At 34.4% G+C, this 14,798-nt stretch overlaps 2 protein-coding genes across 4 annotated transcripts; one reads left to right on the forward strand and one right to left on the reverse strand.

Annotated features, from left to right (window-relative positions):
• Positions 1–3,684: 3,684 nt before the first annotated feature.
• Positions 3,685–4,843, forward strand: LOC145008379 (uncharacterized). Its single transcript, XM_078966999.1, has 3 exons — positions 3,685–4,097; positions 4,204–4,337; positions 4,441–4,843. The coding sequence occupies exons 1-3, from the start codon at positions 3,809–3,811 to the stop codon at positions 4,561–4,563; spliced, it is 546 nt and encodes a 181-aa protein (XP_078823125.1). The 5' UTR covers positions 3,685–3,808; the 3' UTR covers positions 4,564–4,843.
• Positions 4,844–5,506: 663 nt separating this feature from the next.
• LOC145011992 (zinc finger transcription factor YY1-like) lies at positions 5,507–8,615 on the reverse strand. Of its 3 annotated transcripts, XM_078970753.1 has the most exons (7): positions 8,353–8,615; positions 7,897–7,955; positions 7,573–7,772; positions 7,355–7,444; positions 7,097–7,240; positions 6,950–6,991; positions 5,507–6,302 (listed from the first exon to the last, which is right to left on the reverse strand). In XM_078970753.1, exons 1-7 carry the CDS (start codon positions 8,436–8,438, stop codon positions 5,676–5,678), a joined length of 1,248 nt encoding a protein of 415 aa, XP_078826879.1. In that variant the 5' UTR covers positions 8,439–8,615; the 3' UTR covers positions 5,507–5,675. The 3 variants fall into 3 exon arrangements, with proteins under 3 accessions (XP_078826879.1, XP_078826881.1, XP_078826880.1); XM_078970755.1 differs by lacking the exon at positions 6,950–6,991; XM_078970754.1 differs by lacking the exon at positions 6,950–6,991 and having other exon boundaries at positions 5,507–6,305.
• Positions 8,616–14,798: the final 6,183 nt, after the last annotated feature.

Raw genomic sequence — 14,798 nt, forward strand, 5'->3', positions numbered from 1 at the left:
GTCATACACTTTGATTCAGAGGAGGAGGAAATACCTGATCATATGCTAATGTCAGGTAAACAATTTAAAATCCTGAATCGAAAGTTGAATGCCATTATTCAATCACAAGCTGATGCTGGTACAAAGTCATCTATATCGGGATTGGAGGTTGAATCTATGATCAAAGCTGCATAGAAACGTATCATTGCTAAAGTTGATGATTCCGATAAGAATAATGAGCTTTGCATTCAATATCAAGGAAAATCTTTTGATGGCATTATAAAAGATTTGAAAATTGTTACAAAAGAACGACATGTTCTTTTTGTACAAGATGTGAAGAAGGTCATCGAAGATGAAAACTTCAAAATTGAGGAGTTAAAGGTAGAAATTGCAAAGGAAATTCAAGACCTTCATTCGCAAAATTTAGAAGTACAAAAACGTGTTGATATTATTACTGAAGCAATGACCAAGCTTGCTACTGATTATCAACCATCTGCTCAAATGATCGAAGCTAAGCATCAAGAGAATAAGGCGCAGTTTTCAAAATTAATTCAGTTGGCTATTGAATTAAAAAGTTGTGTTTCGCAGCCTTCTTAACAAACGATTCTTACTCCGGAATTTTTAACTCTCAAAGTCAATACTTTAGAGTAAGCTATTCAAAAGGCGTTGGCCCCGATTACCAATTTTACTTCACTGTTGCCAAAGAATGCCCCGCCTGCTTTCACAGGGGTGCAAGGGGGAGAAATAAAAGGAAGTAAAGCTGAAGATGCGAAAACTGTTGGGAAGATTCATTCCACTCAGCTCAAAACAACTCTGCCAGTACTCACGAAACCAATTCCTTCAACAATAGTAACAACAAAGCCAATTCTCAAGGGAATCATCATTGGTTCAACTGAAGGAGGAAGTTCGAGTGCGAAACCTCAAACAATGGTTACTGGAAAAGGCAAAGAGGTGGTTATTGAAAAGTCAAAAGAAGAAAAGAAAGCAGAGGCAGAAGCTGAAATGGAAATATTAAGACAAGTACAGAGTATTATGAGGCAAAGAGCAAATGACCCACCAACAATGAACAAGGGTGATCCTGCGAAGTTGTACTCATATGAAACCATTGAATCTAAAGTCTTGGGAAGTCATCTGTATGAGTTTGAGAAAAATCCCAGAAGAAGTTATGATGTTGCAAATTCAGACAGATGCCAACTTGACTTTCCGATCAATGAGATGATGTTTGTGACAGCGCAGTACAAGATCAGTGAAAAATTCAAAAATGCTGATGAATACACTTTAATGAAAATCAGATTTCATGTTGTACTTGCGAAGGATCAAGATGAGGTTTGGTCATTGATGAAGATTAAGAAAGTGCTTACTATTAAGAAGGATGAACTGTTCGAGAAAATGCTTCAGAATTTTCGATACTTTGTTGTTCGAGCAGATAACAAGCCTGTTGATTTTACCATTGCTGACTTTCCCTTGATGAATCTAAATGATCTTATTCAAGTGGCTCTGATCCTGAAAGAAATGGAAGAAAGTAAATTCAACGGATATGATAAAAATGTGTTCAAATTTGGTTTCGCACATATCAAAAAACTCATAGATAACTACTATGATTGCTTGGCGTTAACTGATGAAGAACTTGCATCAGTTCCTGGAAGGCAAGTTACAGTTCCTTGGGAGTCTACACTACCTCAAACAGAATTAAACAAATATTCAGATGGGGAAATATGCCTTAAACCTTTTGGCATGGTTTTCGCAGGAAAAGATACAAAGGGGAAGCCTAAGAAGTTCTTGATCAAAGTCTCGGAGATTGAAAGATACACCACTTTGCAATATACGAATTTCATTGTTCGTATGAATAATTGCTCAAAGAATAATGAAGGAGACAGGAAGGAGCTTAAAAAGATAATTACTTGGTATTCAGAAATTAGAAGAACAATGAGCTCAACTATTCAGCATCTCACAAATTGAATAGTTTCGACTGTTTACAAAGGGGGAGATTGTAGAGACTAGATGTTGTAAAAGTCGAAATGTTTGTTTCTTTAGTTTCGCATGTTAGTTATTTTACTAAGTCTTCATTTGTGTGAAGCTTATAGTTCAGGACTTAGTATATTTTTTGTACACTCAGGTTTCCTATAAATAGGGACTGAGGTTAGAAGTAGAGACATCGAATGCACGAGTGATTCAATACTCATTCGCAATTTCTCTCTGCTTATTTTGTAATCAGTTCTTCATCAATATAAGATCTGATTAATATTTACTTCTTGTGTTCTTACTTTTCATTCATACAAACATGATTGCATTCTAAATCTCGATAACAGTTCTATTCACTAATCTAACACTATATGTGTGGGATATAAGAAGCATATAAGGAGACAGGTATTTATAGTCGGAGAAAAAAATATGTGTGTCACGTACTTTGTCAGGGCACGCTGCGTAAATGGTCGGGGTGCTGATTTGTCGTTCTCTAAGTGGTACAAAATGTCGAGATTTGGTTGGATGTTAGATGCACGCCGCACATCTTGTCTGTGTGCGCGGTTGCGCGGAGATTTTTTCAGTTTTCTTAAAAACCTCATAACTTGCTCATATGAGCTTCGTTTCGACGGATTTTATATCCACGCGTAGTTATCAACGAGATCTATAACTTTCATTCAGACTCCGTAGGCTAGTTTTGACTTTATTTTTAAAGTTATATTTTTAACAGACTTACACTATTAAAGTCCGTTAAAAATTCATAACTTTATCGTACGATATCTGTTCTCGGCTGTCTTTATATTGAGGATAGGTATTGACGTGATCTTCAATTCTCGTTTAGATTACTTTTCCTAACAATCGACTGACTTTAATTTCGGTTTCTAAGTTGTATATTGTTATGCTGAAATATTTAAAAAAATCATAACCTCCTCTCACAAAGTCAAATTTGAACGTTCTTTATATGCACGCTCCCGGCTTTTCGACTACTATGAATTCCGTTTAGATCACTCAGGCTAATAAGTAATCTACCAAGAATCCACCTTTTACGCTTCAGTTTAATCATGAAAGTTCGAAGAAGCATAACTTTTTCACATGAAGACAGATTTTAGCGTTTTTTATATGTGTAGAATCATTCTTAAATATACCATAAGTTTTTTTAAGCTTATTTATTATAAATAATCTTTTATCCAAAAAGTTATTTTTAATGCTTATAACGACCAACCCGAATCTGCAGAGGTTACAGTATATACAAGCTTCGACGAGATCAAGGAAATTCCGACGAGGATCCACCACAATCACCGCTCCCTACCACCACAAAATCTGCTATCTAACACCACCGGATGTAGGTTTTAACCTATGAATGATTTATAAATGTAGTGTATTAAACTTTCATTAGATTATATTAAATCGTAAATATAACGTGAATATATTATGAGTGAGTTATGGATATACGTTATTAAATCCACTTTATTAAATTGTGAATGTGGCGTATTAAATCGTGAATTTCATATGATAAACTATGGAAATTAAATTAATATGTTTATTAAGCCAAAAATAAATAAAAAAAATATTTTCCTCACGAATATCATTTTTAAACATCGTGTAGTTGGGTATCTTAAAGCATTCCTTACTCTCTTTTCTCACAAAGTACAAAAATATAAAAGTATAACTGTTTTACCATTCGTATCCGGGTCGGGTTGGGTCGCTTTGGGTAGGCGAAGGGTGTGTATAGATAAGGGAGTGGTGGTGAAGACTGAAGAGTACTATAGAGAAAAATAGACCACTATCTACTCCCAATCTTCCCTTCTTCTTCATCTAGAGAGAGAGAAAGTGTTTTTAGAGAGAGAGAAAGCAACTAATTAAAGCAATGGGAAACTGTCAAGCAGTAGATGCAGCTGCATTAGTAATCCAACATCCATCAGGGAAGATCGAAAGAATGTATTGGTCTGTAACTGCAAGTGAAATCATGAAGATGAATCCAGGACATTACGTTTCGATCATAATTCCATTACCAATTGTTCCAAAAGATGGTGATGATGATCATGATCATGATCATCAAGATGATAAAAAAACCATTCGGTTTACACGTGTCAAGCTTCTTCGACCTACCGACACTCTTGTTCTTGGTCGAGCTTATCGCCTTGTAACCACTCATGGTAACTTCATGTCTTCAATTCATCGTCGCTAGATTAATTTTATAATAATTTAAACCCAAAGTTTTGTTTAATCGTAATTTTATATATATGAATGATCAATTTTCAGAGGTTATGAAGGTTGTAAGAGCAAAACGACATGCAAAGTTGAAGAACAAGACCAACACCAACACCAACCCGCCGGAAACAATGGCGGATAATCAAAGTTCAACGGCGGCGGATGATCATACAGTTACAAACCAGGTAAGTAAATTCGATTATCAACTTCATTAATGCAGATTAAACGCAAAAATAGTTTCTTCGTATCTTTAATTGTTATTATTTGCGTCGATATTTGCATCTTCAGGTGGAGGTCGGACATGAAAGAATGTTCAGACAAAGGTCGGGATCATCGTCGTCAATATTTGCATCTTCGAGATCAAAATCATGGCGACCTTCTTTGAAGAGTATCTCAGAAGCTGCTAGTTGATGATGATGCTTCGTGAAGCTCAATTTTTTTGTCGATTGAAGAAACTGGTTTGAAAATTCAAGAAGCTTAAAGATTGGATCATCTAGATCAAATATGCATATGTAAATTCAAAAAAAAAGGAATTGGACTAACAATTTGATTCATGAAATGTATATTATTTTTGAGAAAAAATGTTAAAATTGAGCTCAAATTTGTTTCCTTTCCGTGTTCTTTAACGATTGAAATGTATATTATTTTTTCAATTATTTTAAATAATAGTTTCCGGACCTATTTTAGTTTATTTTAAATTCCTTCTCTAACACTTTCATTCACGTCTTCAATTATTTTAAAATATAGTCTTTGAGATATTTTAGTTAATTTAAAAAATAAATAAATTAATAAATAAAAATAAAAAACTCTTTTAACCTCGTTCTTGCAAAAATGCAAAACGACGCCGTATTGAGCTGTTATTGACAAAAAAAAAAAAAAAAAAAAAAGTCAAACATGATGGTTTTCTTATGTAGTTTGACGGAAATCGTTTATTCTTTATAAACACAAACCTTTTTTTCATATTTTGACAAGTACAATGGTGAGGGTACGTTGTTTTTCTCCTTTTATAACCAAAACATGTGGTCTCAACCCTCAAGGGTAGTTCAGTCTTTTTCAATCATGAGTACCACTGCCCATGCATTTGGTACAACACCATATGCATACATCTTGTATAGCGGACAAGTCTCTCTATATATTAACGTGGTAAAAATAGTAAATTAGGCTGTTAGTGTATACAAAACACAGCTTTATCCAACCTGTCAACAAGACACTGATTGATTATTCTGTTTGCAAGGGGTAGTTTTGTAATTTCACATTCAATTATTGATCAAAACATATCAGGCACTTTCAACTAAAAAAGATACGAGTGTTTCAACATTAAATGCTAAACCACCAAACTATCACCAAAACGACATTCCACGAAACCAATTCTTCTTTGACTCCTAAAACTCAAAAGTTGACTTGTTTTTAACATTTACAAAATATCACAATTTTTTTTTTTTTTTTGTAAATCTAATATTATTATTATTATTAATATAACCAAAAATAATATATTTTACTCACTAAAACACCAAATCTAAATCTTAATCTTCATCTTCAGTCTCTTCATCGTCATCATCATCACCACCACCACCACCACCACTACCACCGTACCTCCACCCATCCTCACCGTTATCCCGATCTTCTTCAGTCTCTTCACTGTCTTCTTCCTCCTCCGCCTGGACATCCTTCGCCACCGGCCACGGCTGCTTCTTCACCACCGCCGCCGCCGCCGGTTTCCGCTTCACCGCCTTCACCGGAGGAACCTTCACATTCGGTTTTGCCCGATTCTGTTTCTGAGACTTGACATTCACATTCCCACGTTTCAAACCATACCCATCATGATCGCTTCCGGCATCCATGTCGGCATCGCTGATTCTATTCCGGCCGTTCTTCGGATTGGAATTGGGATTGGGATTGGAATTGGAATTGGGATTTTCTTCCGGGAAATGTCCCGGATGCTCTCGTCTTAAATGAAGGTTGAGTTTGTATTCATGTATGTAAGCCTTTTCGCATCCTTCATACGGACACGCGTACGGCCGGTCGGAGGATGCGGTGGCGTAAGTGGCGGCTGCTGCCGCTTTCGGCGGCTTCGGCGGCGGTTTTTCTTGGACGTGAACGTACTTTGGCGGCGGTGGTGGCGGCACTTCAACCATGTTGGTATTGTTTCCCTGCTGCAAAAATTGTCGATTAATTAATTGTAAACTAGATTTTACATTTTTGGTCCCTGAGTTTGTTCAAAAATATCAATTTTGGTCCTGAATAGTTTTCTCTAGCAATTTTGGTGTGTAGTTTTAAACTTTTAATGATTTTGGTCCCTATAGCACCAAAAATGTAAGAGGAAACTATTTAAAATACAAGAGTAAATTACATGAATGGTCCCTATGGTTTAGGGTAATTTGCGTGTTTGGTCCCTAACTTATTTTTTTAACTTAGAAGGTCCCTACTGTTTCTTTTTGTTACACGCTTGGTCCCTGTCTTACCTAAAAAGACTATTTTGCCCTTGATTTTTTAATTTATTTAGATAAACACACCACCAACCCCACCCCCCTCACCTTACCTTACCTACCCCACCATTTTTCCTTATATAAATAATAGTCTTTTTAGGTAAGATAGGGATCAAACGCATAACAAAAACAAACAAACACTAGGAACCTTCCGAGTTAAAAAATAAGTTAGGGTCCAAGCGCGCAAATTACCCCAAACCATAGGGACTATTCGTGTAATTTACTCAAAATACAATTTGTGAAGAAACTCAAGGACCAAAAATGTAAAATGGAAAATCAAATGCAATATTTTATGTTGTTGAGGAATTTGCCTTCATCCAGGGTCTTGGAAGGTCATACATAGGATTTGGCCCCTATTATAACAAGAAAATAAGATAGTAACCAACCATTAATATGAATTTAATGGTGGTTACTTGATGCATACAATGAAAATATGAAGATGAACTAAAAGATCAAACCTTTTCATGGTGAGACATAATGTGATTCTTTAGTTTGTACTCATGAGCATATCTTTTGCCACATTCTTGATAAGGGCAAATATGATAGTTTTCTTGAGAATGAGTTTTCATGTGTGATCTTAAGTTGAAATCCAATGAGAAAGCCTGAAAGAATGATTGAGTAATAAATTTAGACCGAACAGAACAGGTTGTACTGCTTTTGGCATGCACTGAGTCTGACACTGAGACTGATGTTGATGGGAAAAAAAGGGTGATTACCTTACCACAACCTTCGTGTGGACAAATAAAATCTCGTTCGCCTGTATGTATAAGAAAATGTCTCTTTAACTTTGAGCTATCCAAAAATTTCTGCACAATAAGTTGAAAGTTTCAATGGTCTGATGGATTAACCAAAGAAAACCATGTAATGAAATTAATATTTGATTAAAGTGTCGATAAGTTATATGATAAAGAGAGAATATCAAGAAAAGATTTACCTTTCCACAATTCTCATAATGACAAACAAACTGTCTTTCTCCATGAACATGAGAATGCTTTCTTAAAGCTCCAGCATCGATGAATGTTTTCCCACAGCCCTCATAGCTGCAGAGAAAAAGAACTTCAGTAGTTGGTTCTGGTTCAGGTTCTACAGCTTCTGAGTCAACTGGTTTCTCTTTCATGGCATTCATTTGGGCCTCTGGTTGCATAATAGAGAAGAAGAATCATAAGGGAAAGTTACAAATAATGCAAGAACATTGTCACTTAATCGAATCACTTATGATTTATGAAAGTTTGGTTGATTTGGTAAGTAAAGTACTAACCTGTAACCCATTTCAAAACATAGCATTTGCCACCTGTTGCTACAACATCCTGTGGTACCCTGGATGAATGATAATCAGGTTAGTCTGGAGGTAGGAGATGACTGAAAAAAGATGATGTAAATCCAAAACAATCAAAGGATTTTAACATCAATCAATACGACATCCTAGAACTCGTTCAATTGTAAGAGAGAATGAAAATCAGGATTACTGATGCTAATAGTTGCATAAATACAAAATTTGAGAGAGGATAATGTATGTACGCTGTGCCAATGCGAAACAGAAGTTATCTAGTGCGAATTTCATATCTAGTCACTAAACCTATCCAGATTCTCCCTTTTAAATTCCACATAATATTATCAATTGGGGCTTGCTTAATAACAAACAATCACATACTGTTGCATTCATAAACGTTGTAAATCAATATATGAACACAATTGAGAGGGTTTTTAGGCTTACCATTCTTTGAACCACTTAACAGCAGGAGCTTTGGACTTGATGAAGGGGCGACGTTCGAAGAGATTGTGGAACGACTGATGTTCCATCCTTGTAATCGTATTAATGAGTGGTTCAACTAAGAGAATTTAGTGATTTGATTCTTTGGGGGCTAGGGTTTTGATTTGTATAGATCGTGGTTGAATTTGGGGAAGGGATTAGAGATCGTCGGAGGGTATAGACGAAAACCGGGAAGTCAGCAAACTGGCAGAAAGCATGGTGCGGAATTTGTTAGATAGTTCGGGTCGATGTCCGAGTTAACTTTACAACCGGTTTTAAAATATTTACATTTAGATCCCTTTGTGTTCTATTTTTGGCATTGTATGCCTTGTTCTTCGGTTGAATTACAAATTATTACTCCATATCTCAGGGTACTTACCCATACAATGATGTTACGCGAGAGAGACCTTTAGGCCATGCCATGAAATTATGGGAGAGACCTTGAGGTCAAGTTGTTGTGTGGTGTTAAGACCGTTTCAGAAAATCAAGTTGGTTTCATGTTAAGAAGGTCGACAATTGAGATGATACATATACTCAGACGTCTTATGAAGAAATATAAATAAATAAATAAGGATCTACATATGGTGTTCATCAACACAGAAAAAGGCATATGATAGTGTACCACGTGAGACGATTTGTAGAACGTTGGAATATAGAAGGGTCTCGGGGAGATATGTCTCGGTTATTCATGATATGTATTGCTGATATGCATCTTGAATCTGTACCCCAATTGGAGACACAAAGTTGTTCCATGTGGCAATGGGCTACATCAAGGGTCAACCTTAGGTCCGGATATCTTTAACATGATCTTGAATGAGATGTTTCACTTTATCCAAATAATGTGCCTTAATGTGTGTTTTTTTGTTCATGATATTGTGTTGGTGGTTAGGTCTAGGACAAAGTTGAATGCCATGTAGGATCTGTAGGTTGAGGTTGAGAGAAAGGAGGTTGCATACTAACAGTGGAAAAAAATGAATTTCTCTTGTTATGTTCTGTTTTTTCTCTTGACTTCTTTCGAGACCTAGATCTCATATCTAGTTTCTTGTTGATTTTGGTATATCGAACAGAATGATTCAAATTGTGTATGATTGGTTTTGAACGTTTTACATTGTTACTCTTTACTACCCAAATTATTTTCTTATAATAAAATTTTCCGTGATCATAATATGGAGTAGACCAAAAATGTTTCGTCTTTAATATCTTATTGTTCTTTTTACCCATATTAATCACTTCATGATCTGCTTGTTCATAACATCCTTGTTTAACAAAAACTTGATTTTGACGATTAGTTAGACCTCGAAAAACAGTAACTTTGACTTTTAAAGATTTATCTTCATTTGTTTCCAAATTTTATTATATTCAATAGAATTTTCCAAGATATGGTTATCTAATGATTCCAAACCTTTTTTTTAAAATACTTCAATTTTAATGTTGTAGTTTTCATAATTTGCTTTAAAGTTTAAACAAAACAAAACCAACACGATGAACTTCACAAGTTTCTTCACTTTTACTAAAATTATCACTCAAATCATCACGGTCGCTTTTCGAACTTGAAGCGATCAAATTATGTTAAAAAATATTAAAAGTGTGGTTCATAATTTGTGAGTGTTTTGCGAATCTAAATTCTTTTCGAAAGGACAATACCATAAGTATATGACAAATTAGGAATTGAATTAGAAGATATAACACTTTCACAACTATATGTAATATCATAAACAACATCTAGTTTGATCTCAAGATATGATAAAAAAAAAATTTGTTGTTCAAAGATAGCACCAGTATGAAATAATTTTGTCATTTGTTCATAAAGTCTTTTGGTTTTGTTACATAAAATATTTATTATTTCAAAAGCAACCCATTCTCTTTGCTAATAATTGTTTGATCATTTTTTAACCTATCTAAATCTCTTTCTTCTACTAGATATTGTGCAACCAAAAGCTTTTATCTAGCTTTTTTCTCACCTTTATTAACAAAGCCAATGCCTTATTATTTATGCACAATTATCTTGGATTTTTTTTAATTTCATATTGATATTTCAAAAGAGAAATGTTAATGTATTATTAAGGCTAGGACCCGATCACAATATATTATACTTAGAAGAGGTATGTGGTAATCTAAGTAATAACACATTTGAAAGGTAGGTGAATGACGATTCACCAATTTTCACCAAAAACAAAATATTAATATATTAAGTTTTTAATTTGGTTCTTAGAAATTCCTAGATTCTTTTGAGATTCAATGAACTTTTCAAAGACATGTTTCAATCTCGAGTGCGCCCTCCAAGTTTTGTGACTGGGATACCGAGGATCACAAAACGAGGTGTGAAGTAACCATGAAAATCACTTGGTACCCTCAATGTTTATTACTCAATAGATGTGCCGGTTAACCACACGCGCTCCACCGACCTATAATAAACTTTAATTCACCCTTTACCTACCTTGTTAAGTCCAAGTTAGTGTGCCGGTTAACCACACACGCTCCACTAACGACTTAAACAAAGTGTAAAATGTAATTTCATGGATTAGCACCTTATTCACATTTTCCTAAAGTAACTAAGATCGGGAATTTAATTAAAATATTTAGTTACTTTATAATTATCATTATACTTTTAATGAGAATTTATAAGTCCTTGTCTTACCCGTTCGGCTAATGACCATCCACCGATCAAGGAAGCGGTGGGTGAGAGTGGACACCCATTAAGTTGACATTTTATAGGCAACAACCGTATACCCCCCTTATAGACCGGCTTCGTGAATGAGGCGTACTAACGGTAAGACGACTTGATATTATATATATATATATATATATATATATATATATATATATATATATATATATATATATATATATATATATATATAATTAACTTATAATATTATAAAGTATAAGGGTTGAATTTTAACTTTTAAAATTCTAAGGGATGGAACTAAAGTTTTAATCATGACTTTACTTATTCCAAAACTTTAGGGCAAGTTTTGTAAACTTTCAAAACTTTTCATTTCTTATAACTTATGAATTAACTGAGTATAAAAATGAAGACTCTTCATTTTTATAACCCTTGTGTTCTTTTAATGGTTTTTATTAAAGTGTGACCTTTGGTTTTCCATAACTTGAGGACAAGTTATGGAATCCATTAGAACACATAGTGATCATGAATTAAACTACCAAGTAGGTTACAAGCAATTCCTATGATCATCTAATCTTCATAAGTTCAAGAACATGAATATGAACATTTCAATAATCATAAATTACTCATAAAACTTGTAATTTTTTTTTATAATTGCCATTGTAAATGGATTAGCATAAACATTACACCATCTAAAACAAGTTTTAAAGCACCAAAACAGTTTAGGGTAATGTTTTTAGTTCATTTCCAGCAACAAAAGTCGAAAATTTGTTGTTATGGCCTCCTACTCGTCGAGTGCATGAACCTACTCGATGAGTAGGATGAATTTTCACTTGGATTCGTCGAGTCCCCCCTCCCCCCCATGGACGCGGCGAGTCCACTGCTCAGACAGCAAGCGGTTTTGATTTTTAACACATTTTTGCACAAATAACAAACAAAAAAGCATAGGCTCTGATACCACTGATGGGTTTTGATCATTCTAACACTTCCTAAGTGTACATGCAACCCTAATAAACCTTGGATCTATGTTTGTTTAAGATTCATGCAAAGTTGATTTCCAAGGTTCATGATCCTATCTAGCATACATGGGGAACATATTAACTTAAATGATAGATAGAATAACATGCCTTGTTGATTTTGATTCCTTGAAACCTTGTGAGCCTATCACCCCAAGTGTAGTGCCTCAAATGCTTCACACAACACCAAATGCTATGGAGTAAACTTGGAGAGAAAGTATAACACTCAAAAATCGGCGCTAGCTCTCAAGTATGCATGTGTAGCCCATTTTTGGAGATGTCACATGGTTTATATAGTGTGTTGCATTAGGTAAACCCTAATGTAACATGACTCTTCATTTCCATGATCCATGGATTAACTCCATGGAGCATCCTATGGGTGGAACCCAACTTGATAATCCATGGAGCCTCTTAGCCCACTATATAAGTTATGGATGATTTACATAATCAACCCATATATTTATTTAGTTATATTTTGATCACTTAATTAATTCTAAATTAATTCTTGATCAAACTAATTAAATAATATTATTAATATATTAGAACTTATAATATATTAATAAACCATAAGTGTTATGTCTCTCATTTAGTTTATCCAATGCATAGTGCCATGCAACCCAAATGGACAATGTCGGGTCGGGTCAAATACATACCAAAAATAGTTATGAACTTAGACACCTTATCCAACAAAATTGACCACAAAACAAGCGTGAAACGGAATTGCATTAAAACAAACACAAAACAACTGTTTAAAGTCAATGTAATGGATAAAAGAATAACTCTACCACGTGACAACCGTTTAAAGTCAACCAAATAAATAAAATCATGGAAAAGGAAACAAGAGCAAAATCATGGGGCAAGAGAAAAATTGACCACAAAACAAACATGAAACTAACACATGACATAAAAGTAGAGTGTGTCTTCAACTACTTCTTTTTCTCTATAAGCCTCTTGAGAAACTCCATCTTTGTTTCATTAGTCTTTGGAACCATAAAATTCTGACGAGCTGGCTTCTTTAAAAAGACCTCCAACTCTTCCAAATATCCTATTAAGCCTTCTTCAAAACCCGGGAAAGTAGGCAATTGCCATGCAATCTTCTTTCGTTGGTGAGTGTGTGGTTTGTCTTGAGGGGTGAGTGCTCCTTGTTAATAAAACATCAAAAACAGTGGCTAGTTTCTCTTTATATCACGAGCTTACAACACTTTTTCCTTTAAATTTTCTTTTGTTGTCACGCCTGGGAGTTAACTTCTTTACCCTCCTTTTCTTACTAGAACTATCGTATGTGAGAAAAGGATCAACATCATCAAATAAGAGGACTTCGTCAGTAGCATCTTTTCCATCCGTAATATCCACAAACTGTACATCATCCAGAGTGCTACTGTCATAAAATTCGCAAGGTACCTTAGCCTTGTCTCCAACAGCTACAGTATCCTGAAATAAAGCCTCTTAATATGTCTGATATACCTCCAAATTCTTATCCTTATACTTAGCATACTATTTATCTTCCTATATGTACAAAATGAGAATGTCACAAAAAACACAACACAAATAATAAATTGCTAGATAAAATTTATAATTATTACCTGTATTTTCTCATCCCACCATTCCTTTGATGCTGTGATTATGTTTCTTACGGAATCAATTGAAATTCCCATTTATAGTATTGTTAAATGGTCATAATATTCGAACTCATTCTACGTAATGTCCCATTTGTTTTTCATTTGATTTCTGTCCAAATCTTTACCTGTTCGTTCCAAAAGCCTCTTACATATATTTTGGCATGCAGTCTTATTGAAATAAGTACCCGATCTATTCCCGTTTTTTATCCCGTTCATGCATTCCTCAAGAAACATCTTGACTGTATGAGGATCCCAATTGATTCTATTTGTAACTTTCAATTTGGGTGCACTAATACCCACATCTTGAACATTAATAATGTCCATTACCTATGTTAAATCATGGTAATGAATGAAGAAAATTCTGAATTTTCACCCTAATGAATCAAAACACGCAGAGGAATTTGTAAATGCAAACAAGAATCACTACCATCAATAGGAGCAAATAACAACAAGAATCAACAATGAAGGAAAAAAAAACATCACAGGGGCAGTTTTTCTGTAGCAACAAACAGGTAGAAGGAAAAGAAAAAGAAACACGCAGATAAATTTTTAAATGCCAACAAAAAGCACTAGCATCAATAGCAACAAATAACAACAACAATCAATGATGAAGAAAAAAAGAAGCATCGGTGGCTTCCTCATTGATTTATGCATGACAAAAAAAAAAGATGTACACAAAACGGAAAGAAATAAAGAAAACGCAAAAGTGATCGTCAATGACTTTCGGGTCGTTGATAGCTTCCAAGGTCGATGGCACGTCGAGAAGTAATAGCGAACGGCAGAAGAATTGTGAAGTTAATTGATCGAGAAAGGGTTTATATGTTTATGTATCTTTTTTTAAAGGGTAATTCGGTAAATTTTTAAATCCTTTAAAATAAACGATAAGTAATAAACATTTCCTGCTTATTAAAATCAACTTATCACAATAAACTGCTTTTTAAGGATTCTTATTTTAATAATTTAACTTAGATATAACCAATAAATAAATTTTTAAAATCAATTTTTTTTTTTTTCTATCCAAACACCCTTAAAAGAGGGTGTTTGAGAATATCCAAACACTTCAAAAATGTAATTCGGTAAGTTCTCAAAGTTTTTTTTTATTTATTTTTTTATTTTTTATCTAACGCCCTCCTCCAACCTCAAGAAGAT

Source organism: Lactuca saligna, chromosome 8 (assembly GCF_052625555.1).
Source record: "Lactuca saligna cultivar CGN05327 chromosome 8, ASM5262555v1, whole genome shotgun sequence".
NCBI lineage: Eukaryota > Viridiplantae > Streptophyta > Magnoliopsida > Asterales > Asteraceae > Lactuca > Lactuca saligna.